This window comes from Entelurus aequoreus, linkage group LG03 (genome assembly GCF_033978785.1).
Source record: "Entelurus aequoreus isolate RoL-2023_Sb linkage group LG03, RoL_Eaeq_v1.1, whole genome shotgun sequence".
Taxonomy (NCBI): Eukaryota; Metazoa; Chordata; class Actinopteri; order Syngnathiformes; family Syngnathidae; genus Entelurus; species Entelurus aequoreus.
Window position 1 is genome coordinate 5,743,985 of NC_084733.1, and position 26,601 is coordinate 5,770,585.

General features: G+C 36.4%; 1 protein-coding gene across 2 annotated transcripts in view; it reads left to right on the plus strand.

The window, feature by feature from the left end:
- Nucleotides 1-6,833: 6,833 nt before the first annotated feature.
- The window catches only part of hprt1l (hypoxanthine phosphoribosyltransferase 1, like), a 24,892-nt gene continuing 5,124 nt past the window's right edge, over nt 6,834-26,601 (plus strand). The window contains exons 1-6 of one of the 2 annotated variants that reach the window (XM_062040994.1): nt 6,834-7,086; nt 13,642-13,748; nt 19,991-20,174; nt 24,042-24,107; nt 24,191-24,208; nt 24,284-24,366. In XM_062040994.1, the coding sequence (XP_061896978.1) occupies nt 7,069-7,086; nt 13,642-13,748; nt 19,991-20,174; nt 24,042-24,107; nt 24,191-24,208; nt 24,284-24,366 (476 nt within the window). In that variant the 5' untranslated portion in view covers nt 6,834-7,068. The remainder of the gene's footprint in view (nt 7,087-13,641; nt 13,749-19,990; nt 20,175-24,041; nt 24,108-24,190; nt 24,209-24,283; nt 24,367-26,601) is intronic. The other variant, XM_062040993.1, reaches the window with a different exon arrangement.

Consider the following 26,601-nt stretch of genomic DNA (forward strand, 5'->3'; position numbering starts at 1 on the left):
GTTGACAAAGTGGTGACCCTCGCCCCATCCTTGTTTGTGAATGACTGAGCATTTCATGGAATCTACTTTTACACCCAATCATGGCACCCACCCGTTCCCAATTAGCCTGCACACCTGTGGGATGTTCCAAATAAGTGTTTTGATGAGCATTCCTCAACTTTATCAGTATTTATTGCCACCTTTCCCAACTTCTTTGTCACGTGTTGCTGGCGTCAAATTCTAAAGTTAATGATTATTTGCACAAAAAAAAAGTTTATCAGTTTGAACATCAAATATGTTGTCTTTGTAGCATATTCAACTGATTATGGGTTGAAAAGAATTTGCAAATCATTGTATTCTCGTTTATATTTACCTCTAACACAATTTCCCAACTCATACGGAAACGGGGTTTGTATGTTAGCGACTCTCAACTCAACTGGCGTCCCAAGTTCAGTTCAGACCTTGGGGGACAAACAATTTTGCAGCAAAATCCTAAAAACAGGAGAGTGCTGTGCTGCTGTTGTATAGCAGGACTTGGACCACTAAACACATTGGAAGGTCCTTGCATTGACATTTAACCTGGCCAACAAACAGGACGCTGGGGTCCAAACTTGGGATTTATTGTTTGGCAGTTAAATTTTTTTTTCGTAATGTAAAATATGTAAATAAGTTGTTGCTGTTCTTTGTAGTCTTTTGTTCTACGAGTGGTGTTCCATTTGAAGTCCTCCCTTTTTCATCATTGGTGGCCTGTTCAGTTCAGATTCATAGAGATGATCCAGCTTCTGTTTTTGCAGAAGGTCCACAAAAACATCTGCTCAAATAAACAGACCAAAATCAAATGTCTACTGCAGAGGACGCTGGTTCTCCAAATCTCTGGAATATACACTACCGTTCAAAAGTTTGGGGTCACCCAAACAATTTTGTGGAATAGCCTTCATTTCTAAGAACAAGAATAGACTGTCGAGTTTCAGATGAAAGTTCTCTTTTTCTGGCGTTTAATTGACCCCACAAATGTGATGCTCCAGAAACTCAATCTGCTCAAAGGAAGGTCAGTTTTGTAGCTTCTGTAATGAGCTAAACTGTTTTCAGATGTGTGAACATGATTGCACAAGGGTTTTCTAATCATCAATTAGCCTTCTGAGCCAATGAGCAAACGCATTGTACCATTAGAACACTGGAGTGATAGTTGCTGGAAATGGGCCTCTATGCACCTATGTAGATATTGCACCAAAAACCAGACATTTGCAGCTAGAATAGTCATTTACCACATTAGCAATGTATAGAGCAGGGGTCACCAACCTTTTTGAAACCAAGAGCTACTTCTTGGGTAGTGATTAATGCGAAGGGCAACCAGTTTGATACACACTTAAATAAATTGCCAGAAATAGCCAATTTGCTCAATTTACCTTTAACTCTATGTTATTATTAATAATTAATGATATTTAAACTTAATTGAACAGTTTAAACGAGGAGAAAACACGAAAAAAATGACAATTACATTTTGAAACATAGTTCATCTTCAATTTCGACTCTTTAAAATTCAAACGAAAAAAAGAAGAGAAAAACTTAAAAAAAGAATTTATGGAACATCATTAGTAATTTTTCCTGATTAAGATTAATTTTAGAATTTTGATGACATGTTTTAAATAGGTTAAAATCCAATCTACACTTTGTTAGAATATATAACAAATTGGACCAAGCTATATTTCTAACAAAGACAAATCATTATTTCTTCTAGATTTTCCAGAACAACATTTTTAAAAGAAATTCAAAAGACTTTGAAATAAGATTTTAATTTGATTCTACAGATTTTCTAGATTTGCCAGAATATTTTTTTTTAATTTTAATCATAATAAGTTTGAAGAAATATTTCACAAATATTCTTCGTTGAAAAAACAGAAGCTAAAATGAAGAATTAAATTAAAATGTATTTATTATTCTTTACACACACAAAAAAAAATTACTTTAACATTGATTTAAATTGTCAGGAAAGAAGAGGAAGGAATTTAAAAGGTAAAAAGGTATATGTGTTTAAAAATCCTAAAATAATTTTTAAGGTTGTATTTTTTCTCTAAAATTGTCTTTCTGAAAGTTATAAGAAGCAAAGTAAAAAAAAAAAAATGAATTTATTTAAACAAGTGAAGACCAAGTCTTTAAAATATTTTCTTGGATTTTTTAATTCTATTTGAGTTTTGTCTCTCTTAGAATTAAAAATGTCGGGCAAAGCGAGACCAGCTTGCTAGTAAATAAATGCAATTTAAAAAATAGAGGCAGCTCACTGGTAAGTGCTGCTATTTGAGCTATTTTTAGAACAGGCCAGCGGGCTACTCATCTGGTCCTTTTGGGCTACCTGGTGCCCGCGGGCACCGCGTTGGTGACCCCTGGTATAGAGTGTATTTCTTTAAAGTTAAGACTAGTTTAAAGTTATCTTCATTGAAAAGTACAGTGCTTTTCCTTAAAAAATAAGGACATTTCAATGTGACCCCAAACTTTTGAACGGTAGTGTACAAAATAAGAATAATAGCGATCTGAAATCGTTCTGTAAATGTGGCCCCCAAAAAATAATTCAATTGCATATCCCTGCTGTGAATCATCCATAGATGTAATTATGAGTGTGAGTGGTTGTTTGTGTCCTTTGTGTACCCAGCCTCTTACCCTACAACGGGGGTCAGCAACCCAAAACGTTGAAAGAGCCATATTGGACCAAAAAGAAAAACCTGTCTGGAGCGGCAAAAAATTAAAAGTCTTATATTGAAGGCAACACGTAGTGTCTATATTAGCTATAATAATAATAATAGATTTTATTTGTAAAAAGCACTTTACATTGAGTAAACAACCTCAAAGTGCTACAGTTTATTAAAAAAAAAAAAAAATTTAAACTGCAACAGACAAATGGCTAAAACTAGTATGCATATATCTAAAAAAAAAAAAAAAGGGGGTTTTAAGCCTTTTTTTTAAAAGCATCCACAGTCTGTGGTGCCCTCAGGTGGTCAGGGAGAGCGTTCCACAGACTGGGAGCGACGGAGCAGAAAGCCCGGTCTCCCATAATAGCCTACTATCAAAATGACTGTGTTGCAGTTTATTTTTGTTGACAGAAATGTTGAAATTTAATATTTAGTCTACACATTTTTACAACATTAGAAACCATTAGTAACTCAGAGGCTACTCAGAAGGTGAGATAACTCCTGGAAATGACTGTCTTTTAATGGCCAGAGGTATAGATGTTTGTGTCCAAGTTAAGGCTGTCTTCTTTTAATAAATGTATTACAATCTTTGGCAAGCTGGGTAATGTTTGCTGTGGTCTGGAACAACGTGGCACACAACTATCAGAAATGCAGCCAATATTGCATACAGATAATGTGGTCACAACTAAATTATATACAAAGAGGATCAAAGTAAAGGATATCAAATGAGCTCAAATATAACGACAAATGAGACGTAATGATGCAATATGTACATACAGCTAGACATGTTAGCATTGATTAGCACTCCCAACAAGTCAATAACATCAACAAAGCTCACCTGTGTGTGTGTATTCACGCACAGTATAAAACTTTTGGTGGACAAAATGAGACAAAGGAGTGGAAGATTTTTTACATGTTAACAAACTTGTCACAGTCCACACTATGGTGAGTTCAAGAACCGGCGAAATGAGTAGGACAAAGGGATGTTGACCAAATAGTGTCATCGGTGAAGCATACACACAGGCATATTAAACGGTGGTAGTTCTAACAATTGGGAAGCTTTGTGTCATGTTTGTCCTCAAACAAAAAAACATACTAAAACAAGCCAGCTCGCCTGACTGGTTTTATTGATTATTGACTATTTTATTGATTATGGGACAAGCAGTAGAAAATGGTACTTTTTCGTCACTTATTGTTTGCCTTTGGTACACTAATGTGTATATTATTGGCCATCGGTTCTTTGTTTTATTTTTGCAAAAATATATATCTATTTTTATATTGCTCTTTTTATCTTTGGTATGAACATTATTATGTAAACTCAACGTTATTGTTTTTTGGGTTTTTTTGTTCTTTTTTGTTGCTATTTTTGTATTACAACATTTTATTATTGATCATGTTGTACTGCATTGTAATATTTTGTTTTGTGATTGTGTGATGTTTTTTTTGCCCGGACCCCCAGGAAGAATAGTCTCCACTGCGGTGTAGACTAATGGGGATCCTTAATAAACTAAACTAAACTAAACTAAACTAGAAAATTTATGTTTTGTGCAGGTGTTCCTCATGTTGTGGATTGCACTTTTCACCAGTCGATTTTTTTGTAGCTCACAGAAAGTGCACTGCAAAAAAAGTCAGTGTTCAAAAACAAGAGAAAAAAAAATACTAAAATGAGGGGTATTTTATTTGAACTAAGCAAAATTATCTGCCAATAGAACAAGAAAATTTGGCTTGTCAAGACTTTCCAAAACAAGTCGAATTAGCTAACCATAATAAAAACAGTTACATAGAAACTAGTAATTAATGAAAATGAGTAAAATTAAGTGTTAAAGGTTAGTACTATTAGTGGAGCAGCAGCACGCACAATCATGTGTGCTTACGGACTGTATCCCTTGCAGACTGTATTGATATATATTGATATATAATGTAGGAACCAGAATATTGATAACAGAAAGAAATGGGGGGAGGGAGGTTTTTTGGGTTGGTGCACTAATTGTAAGTGTATCTTGTGTTTTTTATGTTGATTTAATAAAAAAAAAAAAATCGATACTGATAAAAAAAAAAAACGATACTGATAATTTCAGATATTACATTTAAAAGCATTTATCGGCCGATAGGACATCTCTATACCATACTTGCCAACCCTCCCGAATTTTCCGGGAGACTCCCGAAATTCAGAGCCTCTCCCGAAAACCTCCCGGGACAAATATTCTCCCGAAAATCTCCCGATTTTCAGCCGGAGCTGGAGGCCACGCCCCCTCCAGCTCCATGTGGACCTGAGTGAGGAGTCCAACAGGGTGACAAGAACTAAATCATCCAGACTAGAGATAACTTGTATTATTATGTTTATCTTACCTAAAAATAAATATATTTATTAAATACATTTTTACTATATTTTGCTAAAAACATCAAAATTAATTGTATTTTTATTTGTATTTTTTCTGACTCCCTATTACATCCAGCCGTAGAATTATACATTCAAATAAACATATTTGAAATAATAAATGTTTTCATAATAATTCATTTAAAATGACCATATTTAATTATTAAAATAATTGCTTGTTTATCAACAACTTTTGCATTTTATTCATTACATTTTGAAGCTCTCAGAAGCCAAGTTATGTTATATTCCTTAAGATTTATTTATGCAAGTTTGAAGTATCAATGATCTAAACACAGTTTTGTTTGCGTATTTTCAGGATGTAGATCAGGGGTCACCAACGCGGTGCCCGCGGGCACCAGGTAGCCCGTAAGGACCAGATGAGTAGCCCGCTGGCCTGTTCTAAAAATAGCTCAAATAGCAGCACTTACCAGTGAGCTGCCTCTATTTTTTTAAATTGTATTTATTTACTAGCAAGCTGGTCTCGCTTTGCCCGACATTTTTAATTCTAAGAGAGACAAAACTCAAGTAGAATTTGAAAATCCAAGAAAATATTTTAAGGATTGGTCTTCACTTGTTTAAATAAATTCATTTATTTTTTTACTTTGCTTCTTATAACTTTCAGAAAGACAATTTTAGAGAAAAAATACAACCTTAAAAATGATTTTAGGATTTTTAAACATATATACCTTTTTACCTTTTAAATTCCTTCCTCTTCTTTCCTGACAATTTAAATCAATGTTCAAGTGAATGTATCTTTTTTATTGTAAAGAATAATAAATACATTTTAATTTAATTCTTCATTTTAGCTTCTGTTTTTTTGATGAAGAATATTTGTGAAATATTTCTTCAAACTTATTATGATTAAAATTCAAATAAATTATTCTGGCAAATCTAGAAAATCTGTAGAATCAAATTTAAATCTTATTTCAAAGTCTTTTGAATTTCTTTTAAAATTTTTGTTCTGGAAAATCTAGAAGAAATAATGATTTGTCTTTGTTAGAAATATAGCTTGGTCCAATTTGTTATATATTCTAACAAAGTGTAGATTGGATTTTAACCTATTTAAAACATGTCATCAAAATTCTAAAATTAATCTTAATCAGGAAAAATTACTAATGATGTTCCATAAATTCTTTTTTTATTTTTTTCAAAAAGATTCGAATTAGCTAGTTTTTCTCTTCTTTTTTTCGGTTGAATTTTGAATTTTAAAGAGTCGAAATTGAAGATGAACTATGTTTCAAGATTTAATTGTCATTTTTTTCGTGTTTTCTCCTCTTTTAAACCGTTCAATTAAGTGTAAATATCATTAATTATTAATAATAACATAGAGTTAAAGGTAAATTGAGCAAATTGGCTATTTCCGGCAATTTATTTAAGTGTGTATCAAACTGGTAGCCCTTCGCATTAATCAGTACCCAAGAAGTAGCTCTTGGTTTCAAAAAGGTTGGTGACCCCTGATGTAGATATATATATATATATATATATATATATATATATATATATATATATATATATATATATATATATATATATATATATATATATATATATATGAAATACTTGACTTGGTGAATTTTACCTGTAAATATACTCCTCCTTCTTAACCACGCCCCCCACCCACCTCCCGAAATCGGAGGTCTGAAGGTTGGCAGTCTATACAAATGTAAAAAAAAAAAAAAAAAAAAATATTATAAAAGCATGACGAGCATGATATTAAAGGCAACGAGAGTGCATTAGATCTTTACTTTTTTTTTTTTTTTTAATTTATTTTTATTTTTTTACTGCGTCATCAGCTCCCTCTCCTTTAGAAACAGAACAATTAGTCTCCTGAGTCGTCCAGATCAGATTATTATTAGGCAGGGAAAGTGGATCGTGACGTAACCGGCTTAACTCCCGCCGGAGGAGCGACACCACCCACCACCACCACCACCTTTATCACCACCACCACCTTCGTCGTCTGCTCCAGCCACCACACCGACAACGCAGCATGAGTCCTGGGCTCCGTCTGTGAGACGCACCGGGGCAGACATGGCGTCCTACCTGGAGGTGAGGACGGGATATATTTAGGACGTGTTCGCTACGACGACTTATGAAGTATTTTGGGTGGTGGACAACTAAATATATATTTAGGACGTGTTCGCTAGGACGACTTATGAAGTATTTGTTGGGGTGGTGGACAACTATGAAGACCGCGCCATTATACTCATTTAGCTAATGTTGTCATTTAGCTAATGTTGTCAAAATGTGTAAGTTTAGTGGTGAGACGTAAACAGGTGGTTGACATGTAGCCAAGGTCGCACTTTGGTGGATTTAATTCATAATCTTTTATATTAATACATAATGTATAATGAATGGTACATAATGTTTTTAAAGTACGGATCAAATTTGACTTGTTTTAATTAAATTGAGTCAGGCAGTGAGAGAGACTACTAGCTAGGTTCGCCGCCATTTTTATATCAAACATATGGATCAGGGGTCACCAACGCGGTGCCCGCGGGCACCAGGTAGCCCGTAAGGACCAGATGAGTCGCCCGCTGGCCTGTTCTAAAAATAGCTCAAATAGCAGCACTTACCAGTGAGCTGCCTCTATTTTTTAAATTGCATTTATTTACTAGCAAGCTGGTCTCGCTTTGCCCGACATTTTTTATTCTAAGAGAGACAAAACTCAAATAGAATTAAAAAATCCAAGAAAATATTTTAAAGACTTGGTCTTCACTTGTTTAAATAAATTAATTTTTTTACTTTGCTTCTTATGACTTTCAGAAAGACAATTTTAGAGAAAAAATACAACATTAAAAATTATTTTAGGATTTTTAAACACATATACATTTTTACCTTTTAAATTCCTTCCTCTTCTTTCCTGACAATTTAAATCAATGTTAAAGTAAAAAAAAAATTTGTGTGTAAAGAATAATAAATACATTTTAATTTAATTCTTCATTTTAGCTTCTGTTTTTTCGACGAAGAATATTTGTGAAATATTTCTTCAAACTTATTATGATTAAAATTCAAAAAAATTATTCTGGCAAATCTAGAAAATCTGTAGAATCAAATTAAAATCTTATTTCAAAGTCTTTTGAATTTCTTTAAAAAAATTTGTTCTGGAAAATTTAGAAGAAATAATGATTTGTCTTTGTTAGAAATATAGCTTGGTCCAATTTGTTATATATTCTAACAAAGTGTAGATTGGATTTTAACCTATTTAAAACATGTCATCAAAATTCTAAAATTAATCTTAATCAGGAAAAATTACTAATGATGTTCCATAAAATTTTTATAAAAGTTTTTCTCTTCTTTTGTTCGTTTGAATTTTGAATTTTAAAGAGTCGAAATTGAAGATGAACTATGTTTCAAAATTTAATTGTCATTTTTTTCGTGTTTTCCCCTCTTTTAAACCGTTCAATTAAGTTTAAATATCATTAATTATTAATAATAACATAGAGTTAAAGGTAAATTGAGCAAATTGGCTATTTCTGGCAATTTATTTAAGTGTGTATCAAACTGGTAGCCCTTCGCATTAATCACTACCCAAGAAGTAGCTCTTGGTTTCAAAAAGGTTGGTGACCCCTGATATAGATAGATAGTACTTTATTGATTCCTTCAGGAATCAATATATCTATCTATAAAATATCTATCTATATGTTTGATATAAAAATGGCGGCGAACCTAGCTAGTAGTCTCTCTCACTGCCTGACTCAATTTAATTAAAACAAGTCAAATTTGATCCGTACTTTAAAAACATTATGTACCATTCATTATGCATTATGTATTAACTATAATAATTTGGAAAACTACATTAGCTTAGCGACGTATTGCTAGGCAGAGTTCAAAGTTCAAGCCTAACTTTACATAAAGGCAAATTGAAACCGAAAGCTTCAAACCACGCCCATCCACACGATGCAGCACTAAAACAATGGCTGGGTCTCAAGTCGAACACTTCCGCTATGTACACTGCATACTTAGTTTCTGAGGGCACACACTAGGGCTGGGCGATATGGCCCTTTTTTAATATCTCAATATTTTTAGGCCAAATCGCGATACACAATATATATCTCGATATCTTGCCTTAGCCTTGAATGAACACCTGATGCATATAATCACAGCAGTATGATGATTTTATGTGTCTACATTAAAACATTCTTCTTCATACTGCATTAATATATGCTCATTTTAAACTTTCATGCAGAGAGGGAAATCACAACTAAGTCAATTTAGCAAAAGTGTATTTATTAAACAGTTATTAAGCAGTGGCACAAACATTCATGTCATTTCCAAAACAGAAAGTGCAAGATTGTCAGAGACATTTTAAAACATGCTATGAGTGCACTTTTGTGCATGATGTCACTAAGATGACTTATCAAAACAACACTGAATTAAAGTGCACTTTTTGTACAGAACGCCACTGCAATAGTTTAAGAACATGTCACACAAGATATTTCAATAAGTGTCAAATAAAAATGAGCTGCATTGTAGGAAATCAAATAGTGTATGTCCTTCGCTATGTGGTAGGTTCCTGCGGACATGATCTCCTTTTGTCGTGGACTCTTTTTTTTTTTCACACGGTGTTGATCTGGAAATGTTTGCCCCGGCATTTTGTTGGTGTGGCACCGAACGGAGATGTTGACATGCGGAGTAAGCACTCTTGATTCTCTAGCGCAGGGGTCACCAACGTGGTGCCCGTAAGGACCAGATGAGTAGCCCGCTGGCCTGTTCTAAAAATAGCTCAAATAGCAGCACTTACCAGTGAGCTGCCTCTATTTTTTAAATTGCATTTATTTACTAGCAAGCTGGTCTCGCTTTGCCCGACATTTTTAATTCTAAGAGAGACAAAACTCAAATAGAATTAAAAAATCCAAGAAAATATTTTAAAGACTTGGTCTTCACTTGTTTAAATAAATTCATAATTTTTTTTACTTTGCTTCTTATAACTTTCAGAAAGACAATTTTAGAGAAAAAATACAACCTTAAAAATGATTTTAGGATTTTTAAACACACATACCTTTTTACCTTTTGAATTCCTTCCTCTTCTTTCCTGACAATTTAAATCAATGTTAAAGTAATTTTTTTTTTGTGTGTGTAAAGAATAATAAATACATTTTAATTTAATTCTTCATTTTAGCTTCTGTTTTTTCGACGGAGAATATTTGTGAAATATTTCTTCAAACTTATTATGATTAAAATTTAAAAAAATTATTCTGGCAAATCTAGAAAATCTGTAGAATCAAATTAAAATCTTATTTCAAAGTCTTTTGAATTTCTTTTCAAATTTTGGTTCTGGAAAATCTAGAAGAAATAATGATTTGTCTTTGTTAGAAATATAGCTTGGTCCAATTTGTTATATATTCTAACAAAGTGTAGATTGGATTTTAACCTATTTAAAACATGTCATCAAAATTCTAAAATTAATCTTAATCAGGAAAAATTACTAATGATGTTCCATAATTTTTTTTAAAAAGTTTTTCTCTTCTTTTTTTCGTTTGAATTTAGAATTTTAAAGAGTCGAAATTGAAGATGAACTATTTTTCAAAATTTAATTGTAATTTTTTTCGTGTTTTCTCCTCTTTTAAACCGTTCAATTAAGTTTAAATATCATTAATTATTAATAATAACATAGAGTTAAAGGTAAATTGAGCAAATTGGCTATTTCTGGCAATTTATTTAAGTGTGTATCAAACTGGTAGCCCTTCGCATTAATCACTACCCAATAAGTAGCTCTTGGTTTCAAAAAGGTTGGTGACCCCTGATATAGATAGATAGTACTTTATTGATTCCTTCAGGAATCAATATATCTATCTATAAAATATCCATATGTTTGATATAAAAATGGCGGCAAACCTAGCTAGTAGTCTCTCTCACTGCCTGACTCAATTTAATTAAAACAAGTCAAATTTGATCCGTATTTTAAAAACATTATGTACCATTCATTATGCATTATGTATTAACTATAATAATTTGGAAAACTACATTAGCTTAGCGACGTATTGCTAGGCAGAGTTCAAAGTTCAAGCCTAACTTTACATAAAGGCAAATTGAAACCAAAAGCTTCAAACCACGCCCATCCACATGATGCAGCACTAAAACAATGGCTGGGTCTCAAGTCGAACACTTCCGCTATGTACACTGCTTACTTAGTTTCTGAGGGCACACACTAGGGCTGGGCGATATGGCCCTTTTTTAATATCTCAATATTTTTAGGCCATATCGCGATACACAATATATATCTCGATATCTTGCCTTAGCCTTGAATGAACACCTGATGCATGTAATCACAGCAGTATGATGATTTTATGTGTCTACATTAAAACATTCTTCTTCATACTGCATTAATATATGCTCATTTTAAACTTTCATGCCGAGAGGGAAATCACAACTAAGTCAATTTAGCAAAAGTGTATTTATTAAACAGTTATTAAGCAGTGGCACAAACATTCATGTCATTTCCAAAACAGAAAGTGCAAGATTGTCAGAGACATTTTAAAACAAGCTATGAGTGCACTTTTGTGCATGATGTCACTAAGATGACTTATCAAAACAACACTGAATTAAAGTGCACTTTTTGTACAGAACGCCACTGCAATAGTTTAAAAACATGTCACACAAGATATTTCAATAAGTGTCAAATAAAAATGAGCTGCATAATAGGAAATCAAATAGTGTATGTCCTTTGCTCTGTGGTAGGTTCCTGCGGACATGATCTCCTTTTGTCGTGGACTCTTTTTTTTTTCACACGGTGTTGATCTGGAAATGTTTGCCTCTGCATTTTGTTGGTGTGGCACCGAACGGAGATGTTGACATGCGGAGTAAGCACTCTTGATTCTCTAGCGCAGGGGTCACCAACGCGGTGCCCGCGGGCACCAGGTAGCCCGTAAGGACCAGATGAGTAGCCCGCTGGCCTGTTCTAAAAATAGCTCAAATAGCAGCACTTACCAGTGAGCTGCCTGTATTTTTTAAATTGCATTTATTTACTAGCAAGCTGGTCTCGCTTTGCCCGACATTTTTAATTCTAAGAGAGACAAAACTCAAATAGAATTAAAAAATCCAAGAAAATATTTTAAAGACTTGGTCTTCACTTGTTTAAATAAATTCATTATTTTTTTTACTTTGCTTCTTATAACTTTCAGAAAGGCAATTTTTGAAAAAAAATACAACCTTAAAAATGATTTTAGGATTTTTAAACACATATACCTTTTTACCTTTTAAATTCCTTCCTCTTCTTTCCTGACAATTTAAATCAATGTTCAAGTAAATGTATTTTTTTATTGTAAAGAATAATAAATACATTTTAATTTAATTCTTCATTTTAGCTTCTGTTTTTTCGACGAAGAATATTTGTGAAATATTTCTTCAAACTTATTATGATTAAAATTCAAAAAAATTATTCTGGCAAATCTAGAAAATCTGTAGAATCAAATTAAAATCTTATTTCAAAGTCTTTTGAATTTCTTTTAAAATTTTTGTTCTGGAAAATCTAGAAGAAATAATGATTTGTCTTTGTTAGAAATATAGCTTGGTCCAATTTGTTATATATTCTAACAAAGTGTAGATTGGATTTTAACCTTTTTAAAACATGTCATCAAAATTCTAAAATTAATTTTAATCAGGAAAAATTACTAATGATGTTCCATAAATTCTTTTTTTAAGTTTTTCTCTTTTGTTCGTTTGAATTTTGAATTTTAAAGAGTCGAAATTGAAGATGAACTATGTTTCAAAATGTAATTGTCATTTTTTTCGTGTTTTCTCCTCTTTTAAACCGTTCAATTAAGTTTAAATATCATTAATTATTAATAATAACATAGAGTTAAAGGTAAATTGAGCAAATTGGCTATTTCTGGCAATTTATTTAAGAGTGTATCAAACTGGTAGCCCTTCGCATTAATCAGTACCCAAGAAGTAGCTCTTGGTTTCAAAAAGGTTGGTGACCCCTGCTCTAGCGGGTGACTTTTCAAATGATGCTACATATTAGCAGTGATGCTACTTTTTGTAGCAACGCTTTTGCCCCACACTTGAAATATTACTGTTGTCTGTTCGACATCTTCCCGCTTGAAGCCAAACCACCGCCAGACGATGGACCCCCGTGCTGTTTTTCTTGGGAATTAATTAATCCTTAATTTGTTACCAGATTCGCACCTTCTTTCTCTCGTATTACCACTCGCACCACAGATGACGTTACCCATGCCGCTACCTCTCTGCTCCGCGAGGGCGCATACGCATGTGACGTATGTAAGAAGGTGCGCTTGTTTTATGTCTCTGTGAGAAGTAGAGACAAGAAAGAGTGGGAAACGCCTGTAGTGTAATGCCCGCAGCTAAAAGCAACTGCGTGAGAACGTATACTCGGATATCACGATATAGTCATTTTCTATATCGCACAGAGACAAACCCGCGATATATCGAGTACATCGATACATCGCCCAGCTCTTGTTGGATGCTGTTTTGATGCACTATTCACTGATATGGGGCAGCGACCCACAACATCAGCAGTTGGCGGACAATAGACTTGGGTGTTGCGCTTTGCCGCCACCTACAGGACAGGAGTGTGTTAGGATGTTTCAGTCAGACAGACGTCACCACCTATTACTTATACATCCATTTGTCGTCTTCCAGATCGCCGACGACGAGAAGGGCTACGACCTGGACCTCTTCTGCGTGCCCAGACATTACGAGAGGGATCTGGACAAGGTGATCATTCCTCATGGACTCATCATGGACAGGTGAGCCGGCAAGGAAATGTCCTCCCTCGCATCTTTTCATGGTCGTTGGTGGTTTTCACACGATGGCGAGTAAAGCACGTAGGGCACCGGTGTCAAACTCAAGGCCTGGGGGCATTTTATTTGGCCCTGGAAAACCTGGATGTGATATGTATCAATAAAGTACTGTAACTTTTCTTACCAAATGTATTCTTTCTTTCTATTTTGAGAGAGAGAAAAAAATATACACTCATGTAATCGCAAATTATGTTAACTCAGGGGTGTCAAACCCGGCCCGCGAACAGGTTTTATCCAGAGTTTGCTAAGTATAAAAATGAGTAGAAATTTGTGAATGAAACAAACTGCTGTTCTAAATGTGTCAGTGTTTTTCAACCTTTTTTGAGCCAAGGCACATTTTTTGCAGCAGAAATCATTAAAAAACTAGACTCAGTTGACAGTAAAAAGCCGTTGTCGCAATTGTTGGATATGACTTTAAACCAGGGGTCACCAACCTTTTTGAAACCAAGAGCTACTTCTTGGGTAGTGATTAATGCGAAGGGCTACCAGTTTGATACACACTTAAATAAATTGCCAGAAATAGCCAATTTGCTCAATTTACCTTTAACTCTATGTTATTATTAATAATTAATGATATTTAAACTTAATTGAACGGTTTAAAAGAGGAGAAAACACGAAAAAAATGACAATTCAATTTTGAAACATAGTTCATCTTCAATTTCGACTCTTTAAAATTCAAAATTCAAATGAAAAAAAGAAGAGAAAAACTTAAAAAAAGAATTTATGGAACATCATTAGTAATTTTTCCTGATTAAGATTAATTTTAGAATTTTGATGACATGTTTTAAATAGGTTAAAATCCAATCTACACTTTGTTAGAATATATAACAAATTGGACCAAGCTATATTTCTAACAAAGACAAATAATTATTTCTTTTAAATTTTCCAGAACAAAAATTTTAAAAGAAATTCAAAAGACTTTGAAATAAGATTTTAATTTGATTCTACAGATTTTCTAGATTTGCCAGAATAATTTTTTTGAATTTTAATCATAATAAGTTTGAAGAAATATTTCACAAATATTCTTCGTCGAAAAAACAGAAGCTAAAATGAAGAATTAAATTAAAATGTATTTATTATTCTTCACACACACACAAAAAAATGTACTTTACAGGAAAGAAGAGGAAGGAATTTAAAAGGTAAAAAGGTATATGTGTTTAAAAATCCTAAAATAATTTTTAAGGTTGTATTTTTTCTCTAAAATTGTCTTTCTGAAAGTTATAAGAAGCAAAGTAAAAAAAATAATGAATTTATTTAAACAAGTGAAGAGTCTTTAAAATATTTTCTTGGATTTTTTAATTCTATTTGAGTTTTGTCTCTCTTAGAATTAAAGATGTCGGGCAAAGCGAGACCAGCTTGCTAGTAAATAAATGCAATTTAAAAAATAGAGGCAGCTCACTGGTAAGTGCTGCTATTTGAGCTATTTTTAGAACAGGCCAGCGGGCTACTCATCTGGTCCTTACGGGCTACCTGGTGCCCGCGGGCACCGCGTTGGTGACGCCTGCTTTAAACCATACCATTTTTTTATGTCATTGCCTGAAATAAATAAATGAAAGGGGGAAAAAAAAACTTTTTAAGAATTGTGTGGGTATCTGCATCCAGTGTGTGCTATAATATACATTTTACTTTAAAAAAATGCAAATAAAACTGGCTACTCAGGTGCAAGAATGACCATAGTAGCATTTTTCTATTTACGATAATTTGATGTAAAAATAAGTAAATAAATTAATTAATTTAAAAAAACACCGAAAATGTTGCAGACTGAGCAGCCAGTATTTTATTGTAGAATCTACAGATTATTTTATTTGTTTAATTTTATTTTTGACAGTGTACCTCGCTAGCTAACAAGTACGTAAACAGATCCTGCATTATTTGACCTGGCTTATGTGTCAACGTGTTGCTAGGCAGAGTTCGTGGGGCACAATCACAGCTGCCTCCGAGCCTGATAAAAAAAAAAAAGAAAAAAAAAGTGGACATATGCCAACATATGCCAAATTACATGGTGATTTAATAATAATAATAATAATATATTTTATTTGTAAAAAGCACTTTACATTGAGCAAACAACCTCAAAGTGCTAAAGTGTATTAAAAAAAATAAAAAGATAAAAAAAAAAAAAAAAAAAAAAACTAGAACAGCCTAATATCTACAATTAGCACGCATATATATATATATAAAAAAAAGGCTTTTTTAAAAAGAAGGGTTTTTAATAGGGATGTCCGATAATGGCTTTTTGCTGATATCCGATATTCCGATATTGTCCAAATCTTAATGACCGATATCGGTATCGGTTGATATTGATATCAACCGATACTGATATATACAGTTGTGGAATTAACACATTATTATGCCTAATTTGGACAACCAGGTATGGTGAAGATAAGGTCCTTTTTAAAAAAATTAATAAAATAAAATAAGATAAATAAATTAAAAACATTTTCTTGAATAAAAAAGAAAATAAAACAATATAAAAACAGTTACATAGAAACTGGTAATGAATGAAAATTAGTCAAATTAACTGTTAAAGGTTAGTACTATTAGTGGAGCAGCAGCACGCACAATCATGTGTGCTTACGGACTGTATCCCTTGCAGACTGTATTGATATATATTGATATATAATGTAGGAACCAGAATATTAATAACAGAAAGAAACAACCCTTTTGTGTGAATGGGGGAGGGAGTTTTTTTTGGGTTGGTGCACTAATTGTAAGTGTATCTTGTGTTTTTTATGTTGATTTTAATTAAACAAATAATATACATTTAAAAAAAACAGATACAGATATTTTATTATTTTATTTTTTATTTTTTTGTCCTGCCCAGCTTCTCAGGCAAATCATATAGTAGATATGAATAAATGGATGAACAGCCATATCGGCTGTTCAGATTTACTTTACAAAAGAGAAGTGTAGAATACTTCTCTTGTTGCCTTATTTGTATTTTGACTTTATTAAATGTATTTATATTATCATTTGGTGCAGCCGGGCCGGAGCAGGAGGGGATAGAAAGAGAAAAAAAAGGAAGACAGAGGGGGGAATTGTGGGGACTAGAGGGGGATTAGACAGAGAGACAAAAACAACAACAGCAAACACAACAACAACAACAACAGAGCAACATCAGCAAATACGACATGTACAAATATGATCGTAAAAGTAATAGCAAATAAGCAGTTAGCGAAAATAAAAAATAATACAGAAATGACAATGAGCATTATTACACTAAAAATGGAGCAATATGAATACCAATAGAAATAGTGCTATTGATAGTAAACAATACCAGTACTTTTCCTTTATTATCAACAATACAATTGTTCAAATGCAACAATACATATACGTAATGATAACTTGAGATACGAAAGAATGCAGAAAAATGGAGGGGAAGAAAGAGAAGCAACCTACATTAACCTTGTAGATTGTTATAGTAACAATAGGTTAAGCTTTGTCAGTGTGCCATGTGTTATACCCAGTTTACCCTAGGGCAACAACGTTAATATATGTTTGATGAAACGTGATACAGATAATTAAAAAAAAAACGATACCAATAATTTCCGATATTACATTTTAAAGCATTTATCGGCCGATATTATCGGACATCTCTAATAATAATAATAGATTGTATTTGTAAAAAGCACTTTACATTGAGCAAACAACCTCAAAGTGCTACAGCATATTAAAAAAATAAAAAAGATAATAAAAATAAAAACTAGAACAGCCTAATAGCTAGAACTAGCACGCGTACGGTATATCTAAAAAAAAAAAAAGCATCCACAGTCTGTGGTGCCCTCAGGTGGTCAGGGAGAGCAGAAAGCCCGGTCTCCCATAGTTCGTAGCTTTGTCCTCGGAGGTTGGAGGAGGTTAGCAGTTCTTTGAGGTAGAGGGGGGGGGCATTTCCATGGAGGCACTGGTGGGTTAGTAGGGAGACTTTGTATTCAATCCTGAGTGGAACAGGAAGCCAGTGAAGGGATTTGAGAACTCTCGTCAGGATCCTAGCAGCTTGGGGATGTTCTTGCTGGGGATCCCGACAAAGAAGTGAGTTGCAGTAGTCTATAATTGTAGATTTATGAAGACAAGTCTTAACACAAAGCAGCAGCAACAGACAAAGTGTCCAGTCAGCAATAAAAGTGCAGTCAGTAAACAGTGCAAGAAGTGTGCCACCCAGGGGCGTCACTAGCTTTTAAGGACAGGGGGGGCTTAGCCCCCAGGAGATGCACAGGATGCGAGCGAACGTAGCGCACGTGCACAAAACTTCACAAACGGCTAACAGAGACTTAGAAATTAATCATTGTTATTATTATTATTTCAATGGGTTTATTTTCAATGTGTGTTCAGTACAACAACAAACATGGGTTTGCACAGTGACATTTTGTTTACAGCATCAACAAGAAACAATGACTTGCATGATCCTTCAAGATACACTGAAACACAATGAAAGTCATGGCATTAGCCTCTATGTTATTCATTCACAACATAGAGGCTAATGCCACCACTTTAGCTCACAATATTATAATTGTTTGTTCCCAAATATTTTGAAGTTGCACAGATTACATTTTGGACACATTTGTGACTAAAATGGTTGTAAATTCAAGCCCTGGAAATATTACTTAATTACTTGAATTAAAGTAATATCTGGATTGGGATAATTTGGCTTGTATATAATATATATATACAGTGTATATATATATATATATATATATATATATATATATATATATATATATATATATATATATATATATATATATATATATATATATATATATATATATATTTTATATATATATATATATATATATATTTTATATATATATATATATATTTTATATATATATATATGTATTTTATATTTATATATATATATATATATATATATATATATATATATATATATATATATATATATATATATATATATATATATATATATATATATATATATATATATATATATATATATATATATACATATATATATATACATATATATATATACATATATATATATTATGGCAAGCCGTTAAGGAAATTAAATATATATGGAAGTCTGAATAGAAATGAGAAACCTTTATATATACTGTAAATAAGAAAGACTTACAGTCCGTCTGCTGATCTGAAAAAGAGCCAAAGCTGTCAAAGAGCTGAGGAACCATCTTCAAAGTGCAATGCTGAAACAAATAATGCAAACAATAAAATGTAATTTCCAGGGTTTGAGATTAACGTAGTCCCGTCATCCCGGGGACGGTAAAAAAAATGCACGGGAAGAAATGAAATGCTCCCCGGGACGATGGCTTTTAACAATTTTTTTTCTTTTTATATATTTATTCATTTTACATTTTATATTAAATGTCTTGGTTTTTCCTCCCTCTGAAAATCCTATGAAATGTTTAACAAGCCATCCTATAATAATACAACAGCTATTAATGTAACAATACAATAAAACTAATATATTTAATGATGTTTTTTTCATTATTTTAACAATAGGCTAATGCATATTACTTTATATAGATTCTACAAGAAACACAAAACTTAAAAACTAAATTATTTACAATTGCAGACACAAGGTTCTTGTTCTGCAGTGCTGTGTGCTAATGTGCTTCGTACACCTGCAGGACCGCAAGCAAGGTCGCAGAGAAAATGCGGACTGGATTTTGAGTGATGTGGGCATTTTCTATATGAACAAGTCCAAGGACCGCAAGCAAGGTCGCAGAGAAAATGCGGACTGGATTTTGAGTGATGTGGGCATTTTCTATTTGAACAAGTCCAAGGACCGCAAGCAAGGTCGCAGATAAAATGCGGACTGGATTTTGAGTGATGTAGGCATTTTCTATATGAACAAGTGGAATGGATTGGATAGCGACACACTAAAGGGGCTCTCTACCTTACGCTATGAAGTGAGGGGAAACTGAGTGAATAATGACAGGTTATACGATTATTTACTTAAACTCATATCCGGGCCACTTTATAATGAATATGTCGGCATGTATTTGTAAAAAAAAAAAAAAAAAAAAGGATTTTTTTTTTTTTTCTTTTCTTTCTTTTTAACACCAAATTATTTAGGGGGGCTTAAGAACATTTTAGGGGGGCTTAAGCCCCCCTAAAATAGGCCTAACAACGCCAATGGTGCCACCTAAGTGCACTCTAAAGTACATGTAGTGCTACATGTAGCTCATGAATGTTTTCCATCTGTGCCGCAGGACCGAGCGCTTGGCCCGCGACATCGTCCGCGACATGGGGGGCCACCACATCGTGGCTCTGTGCGTGCTGAAGGGCGGCTACACCTTCTTCGCTGACCTGCTGGACTACATCAAGGCGCTGAACCAGAACAGCGATAAGTCTGTGCCGCTGACGGTGGACTTCATCAGAGTGAAGAGCTACTGCGTGAGTTGCCAGCGAGGCCATTAAAGCTGCTTGGGGCCTGGGGGGGAGGGGCTTGGGGGGGAGGGGCTTGGTGAACAACGCAGATGGTGATTGGACGGTTGTCGTTACATAGAAACACGCTGAACGGTCTTACCAATCTCCCGTGGGCCGCCATCGTTTTACCACTTTTACCCGACTTTGATGTCCGCTGAGTTACATGAACAGAAGTATTGGGACGCGAGGCAGCGGCCACGTGAGGCCCCGCCCCCAATTCTGGCCCTTTTAAACGCAGAAGAAGATTTCATGTGTGGCTTTCTTTACCGTAATGAAGGGAGGGGTCTTCAACGTTTTCCTGTGCTGTTAGTAGCTAGCTGGCAACTAGTGCGCTAATCGCTGGCTGGCAACTATCGAACAATTAGCGGCGCTAATCACTAGCCGGTAACTAGTGGCACTAATCGCTGGCTGGCAACCAGTGACACTAATCCCTAGCTCGCAACTAATGCGTTAATCGCCGGCACGCTAGTTACTAGCTGAAAACAAGCAATCGACGTGCTAAATGCTGGCGGGCAACTGGCATGCTAATTGCTGTCTATCAACTAGCACAAATAAGGGCTAGGTGGCCACCAATTATGAGCTGGCAAATGGTGTGCTAATCGCTGCATGACAACTAACGTCGCTAACTGCTAGCTAGCAACGAACAAACACTAATTGCTATCTAACAACTAGCGCCAATAAGGGACAGGTGGGAGCTGGTGCGCTAATTGCTAGCTGTCAACTAGTGCCGCAAACTGCTGGCTGGCAACTGGCGCGCTAATTGCTATCTTATAACGAGCACCAATAAGGGCTAGGTGGGAGCTGGTGCGCTAATTGCTAGCTGTCAACTAGTGCCGCAAACTGCTGGCTGGCAACTGGCGCGCTAATTGCTATCTCATAACGAGCACCAATAAGGGCTAGGTGGGAACTGGCACGCTAATTGCTATCTTACAACCAGCACCACTAATTATGAGCTGGCAATCGCTAGCTGGCAAATGGTGTGCTAATCGCTGCATTACAACTGCCGGTGCTAATTGCTAGCTAGCAACTAACACTAATTGCTATCTAACAACTAGCACCAATAAGGGACAGGTGGGAGCTGGTGCGCTAATTGCTAGCTGTCAACTAGTGCCGCAAATTGCTGGCTGGCAACTGGCGCGCTAATTGCTATCTAACAACTAGCACCAATAAGGGCTAGGTGGGAACTGGTGTGCTAATTGCTAGCTGTCAACTCATGCCGCAAATTGCTATCTGATAACTAGCACCAATAAGGGCTAGGTGGGAACTGGCACGCTAATTGCTATCTTACAACCAGCACCAGCTGAGCCAGAAGGCAAAGCTCTCGGTCTACCGAGCTATCTACATTCCTACTCTCACCTATGGTCATGAAGTGTGGGTAATGACCGAAAGAATAAGATCGCGGATACAAGCGGCCGAAATGAGTTTCCTCAGAAGGGTGGCTGGCATCTCCCTTAGAGATAGGGTGAGAAGTGCAGTCACCCGAGAGAGACTCGGAGTAGAGCCGCTGCTCCTTCGCTTGGAAAGGAGCCAGCTTAGGTGGTTCGGGCATCTCGTGCGGATGCCTCACGAGCGTCTCCCTAGGGAGGTCCTCGTTGCACGTCCCACTGGGAGGAGGCCCCGCGGCAGACCAAGGACCAGATGGGGGGATTACATCTCCTCTCTGGCCTGGGAACACTTCGGGATTCCCCAGGAGGAAGTCGCAAATGTTGCTCTGGAGAGGGAAGTCTGGGGGTCTTTGCTGGAGCTGCTGTCCCCGCGACCCGATTCCGGATAAGCGGTTGAAGATGGATGGATGGACAACCAGCACCACTAATTACGAGCTGGCAATCGCTAGCTGGCAAATGGTGTGCTAATCGTTGCATGACAACTAGCGGCGCTAATTGCTAGCTAGCAACTAACACTAATTGCTATCTAACAACTAGCTCCAATAAGGGCTTGGTGGGAAATGGTTAAGTAGTACCAATGATAGTCACACACACACGAGGTGTGGCGAAATTATTCTCTGCATTTGACCCATCACCCTTGATCACCCCCTGGGAGGTGAGGGGAGCAGTGAGCAGCAGCGGTGCCGCGCCCGGGAATCATTTTTGGTGATTTAACCCCCAATTCCAACCCTTGATGCTGAGTGCCAAGCAGGGAGGTAATGGGTGCCATTTTTATAGTCTTTGGTATGACTCGGCCGGGGTTTGAACTCACAACCTACCCATCTCAGGGTGTGCTTATTGCTAGCTGTCAACTAGTGCCGCAAATTTCTGTCTGGCAACTGGCGCGCTAATTGCTATCTTACAACCAGCGGCACTAATTATGAGCTGGCAACTGGTGTGCTAATCGCTGGATGACAACTAACGGCGCTAATTGATAGCTAGCAGCTAACACTAATTGCTATCTAACAACTAGCACCAGTAAGGGCTAGGTGGGAACTGGTGTGCTTATTGCCAGCTGTCAACTAGTGCCGCAAATTGCTGGCTGGCAACTGCCGTGCTAATTGCTATCTTACAACCAGCGGCACTAATTATGAGCTGGTAAATGGTATGCTAATTGCTGGATGACAATTAGCGGGGCTAATCACTATCTGGTAACTAGTGGCACTAATCGCTGGCTGGCAACCAGTGACACTAATCCATATCTGGCAACTAATGCGTTAATCGCTGGCTGGCAAATAGGGTGTTAATCGCTAGTTGGCAATTAGCACGCTAGTTACTAACTGACAACAAGCAATTGACGTGCTAAATGCTGGCTGGCAACTGGCATGCTAATTGCTATCTAACAACTAGCACCAATAAGGGCTAGGTGGGAACTGGTGCGCTAATTGCCAGCTGTCAACTAGCGCCGCAAATTGCTGGCTGGCAACTGGCGCGCTAATTGCTATCTTACAACCAGCGCCACTAATTATGAGCTGGCAAATGTTGTGCTAATCGCTCCATGACAACTAGCGGTGCTAATAACTAACAGCTAGCACCAATAAGGGCTAGGTGGGAACTGGTGTGCTAATTGCTAGCTGTCAACGAGTGCCACAAATTGCTGGCTGGCAACTGGCGCGCTAATTGCTATCTTACAACCAGCGCCACTACTTATGAGCTGGCAAATGTTGTGCTAATCGCTGCATGACAACTAGCGGTGCTAATAACTAACAGCTAGCACCAATAAGGGTTAGGTGGGAACTGGTGTGCTAATTGCTAGCTGTCAACGAGTGCCGCAAATTGCTGGCTGGCTAATTGCTATCTAACAAACAGCGCCACTAATTACGAGCTGGCAATCGCTAGCTGTCAAATGGTGTGCTGATCGCTGCATTACAACTGCCGGTGCTAATTGCTAGCTAGCAACTAACACTAATTGCTATCTAACAACTAGCACCAATAAGGGCCAGGTGGGAACTAGTGCCACAAATTGCTGGCTGGCAACTGGCGCGCTAATTGCTATCTTACAACCAGCGGCACTAATTATGAGCTGGCAAATGGTGTGCTAATCGCTGCATGACAACTAGCGGCACTAATTGCTAGCTAGCAACTAACACTAATTGCTGGCTGACAACTAGCGCCACTAGTGGTTAGCTGGAAATGACTGCGCTAATCACTATAGTGCTCCTAGTGATTAGCACTATGGCGGTATAGCTCGGTGGGTAGAGTGGCCGTGCCAGCGACTTGAGGGTTCCAGGTTCGATCCTAGTCACTGCCGTCGTGTCCTTTACCCACCTGCTCCCAGCGCCACCCACACTGCTTTAAATGTAGCGTAGATGTTGGGTTTCACTATGTAAAAGCGCTTGGAGTCACTAGAGAAAAGCGCTATATAAATATAATTCACTTCACTCCAGCAGCTGCTTTGTGTCGCCCTCAGAATGACAAGTCCAGCAACAGCGTCAAAGTCATCGGAGGCGAAGAGTTGTCCAATCTCTCAGGCAAGGTGTGTCCTCTTTGTTGCTCCGGTCTAAATAACAGCATTTGAGTACATGTGCTTTAATTAATGGCTTCCTTTTGTCACCGCAGCACGTTCTCATCGTGGAGGTAAGACGCTGGATCCACCCATTCGGTAAAAGTAGTCGGTCCTTCATAAATCCACACCTTGTCCTTCCCCCAAAGGACATAGTGGAGACGGGCAGGACCATGCAGACCTTGCTCTCCCTGCTGAGTGAGAGCACACCCAAGATGGTGAAAGTGGTGAGGTAATGGACACTCTTACTTTCTGTAGCAGCTTAAGAGTTAATCTCCCCTGCCAGAGAGAGAGAGAGAGAAGCACTGGAGCTTTCCTGTGATGGTGTAAAAATAGCTCGGTCTTCCTGGATATAGAACTGATGCTTGTGACCACACCACAACTACTACATATGGTAGGGTGGTCTCCATACCAACGTTTTGGGAGAACGGACGCATTTTGGTGCAAAAAGTAAAGATAAAGGTGAAGTTGTAACACTGAAACACCCTCAGGAAGAGGTGCTTTAAGACATGACCAGTTAACGTCCATCCTAGCCTCCATGGTGACTAATAAAGTAGGTTTCTTACAAGTAGCATTATCACTGGAGGACGAGGGATAGCTAAACATGCTTCACTACACACCGTAGGAGGATACAATAGCTCACCGCGAACAGCAAGCTAGCACCCCTGAATGTAAGTGTTTTAGCTACTTCTAAATCACTAATCCTGGCCTCCATGCAACATATAAAGTAAGTTTCTTACAAGTAGCATTATCACTGGAGGACGGGGGATAGCTAAACATGCTTCACTACACACCGTAGGAGGATACAATAGCGAACCGCAAGCTAGCACCCCTGAATGTAAGTGTTTTAGCTACTTCTAAATCACTAATCCTGGCCTCCATGCAACATATGAAGTAAGTTTCTTACAAGTAGCATTATCACTGGAGGACGGGGGATAGCTAAACATGCTTCACTACACACCGTAGGAGGATGCTATAGCTCACCGCGAACCGCAAGCTAGCATCCCTGAATGTAAGTGTTTTAGCTACTTCTAAATCACTAATCCTGGCCTCCATGCAACATATAAAGTAAGTTTCTTGCAAGTAGCATTATCACTGGAGGACAGGGGATAGCTAAACATGCTTCACTACACACCGTGGGAGGATACAATAGCGAACCGCAAGCTAGCACCCCTGAATGTAAGTGTTTTAGCTACTTCTAAATCACTAATCCTGGCCTCCATGCAACATATAAAGTAAGTTTCTTACAAGTAGCATTATCACTGGAGGACGAGGAATAGCTAAACATGCTTCACTACACACCGTAGGAGGATACAATAGCTCACCGGCGTCACAATGTAAACAAACGCCATGGGTGGATCGACACCTGACATCCACTGTCATGATACCAAGTACAAGAGCGTGTCTAGTCGATACTACTATGATTACATCGATATTTTTATGGTTACAAAATATTTTTTCCTTTTTAAAAATAAAATCACATTATGTTTATAGAGTCAGTAAATACATCCCTAGACTTTGAACATGACCAATGTATGATCCTTGGTATCGGATTGATACCTAAATGTGTGGTATCATCCTAAACTAACAGAAGTATCAAAGAGAAGAATAAGTGATTATTACATTTTAACAGAAGTGTAGATAGAACATGTTAAAACAGAAAATAAGCAGATATTAACAGTACATGAACAAGTAGATTAATAATTCATTTTTACAGTTTGTCCCTCATAATGTTGACAAAATAATAGGTGTATAAATGACACAATATGTTACTGCATAGACTAATTAGGAGTCTTTGTTTGTTTACTTACTACTAAAAGACAAGTTGTCTCGGATGTTCACTATTTTATTTAAGGATAGGATAGGACTTTATTGTCATTGCAACAAGTACAACGAAACTTTGTTTTCAGCACAAACCCGTTCAAGATGAGACAAACAAACTGTACAGGGTTACAGAACAGGAACGCCGATGTGTCGCCAAAGGCGCCCCCGTAAAAGATAAGAAAAAGGTACAACGCTGGGGAAGAAAATGAGTTAAAAAAAATACAATCTGGACTGGGCTCCTAAGGGGGTCTAGTCTGGAGTGGGGACAAACCTCCATGCCATGCACACATAAACACGTTACATTTCAGTGTTTCCCATAAACTGACAAGATACCTGTGGCGGTGGGGGCGTGGCTATGGGCGTGGTCACCATGACATCATCGAGTAATTGGCATAATTTACTACAATGATATGATTTTCTCTAAAAAGGCTCAAAAAATGTATACTTACTAATTAATAATAACAGTTTTGTTTAAAACATCCATCCATTTTACAATATAATTACAACACTTTATGTACATATTTATATACAGATTTGATCAATAAGTTATTCACTGAAATATATTTATTAATCGTGGTTCTTCCAAAAAATATATCTTATAAAATATAAAAGCTAAAATGTCTCTTAAAGCTCTGCCCCTTTA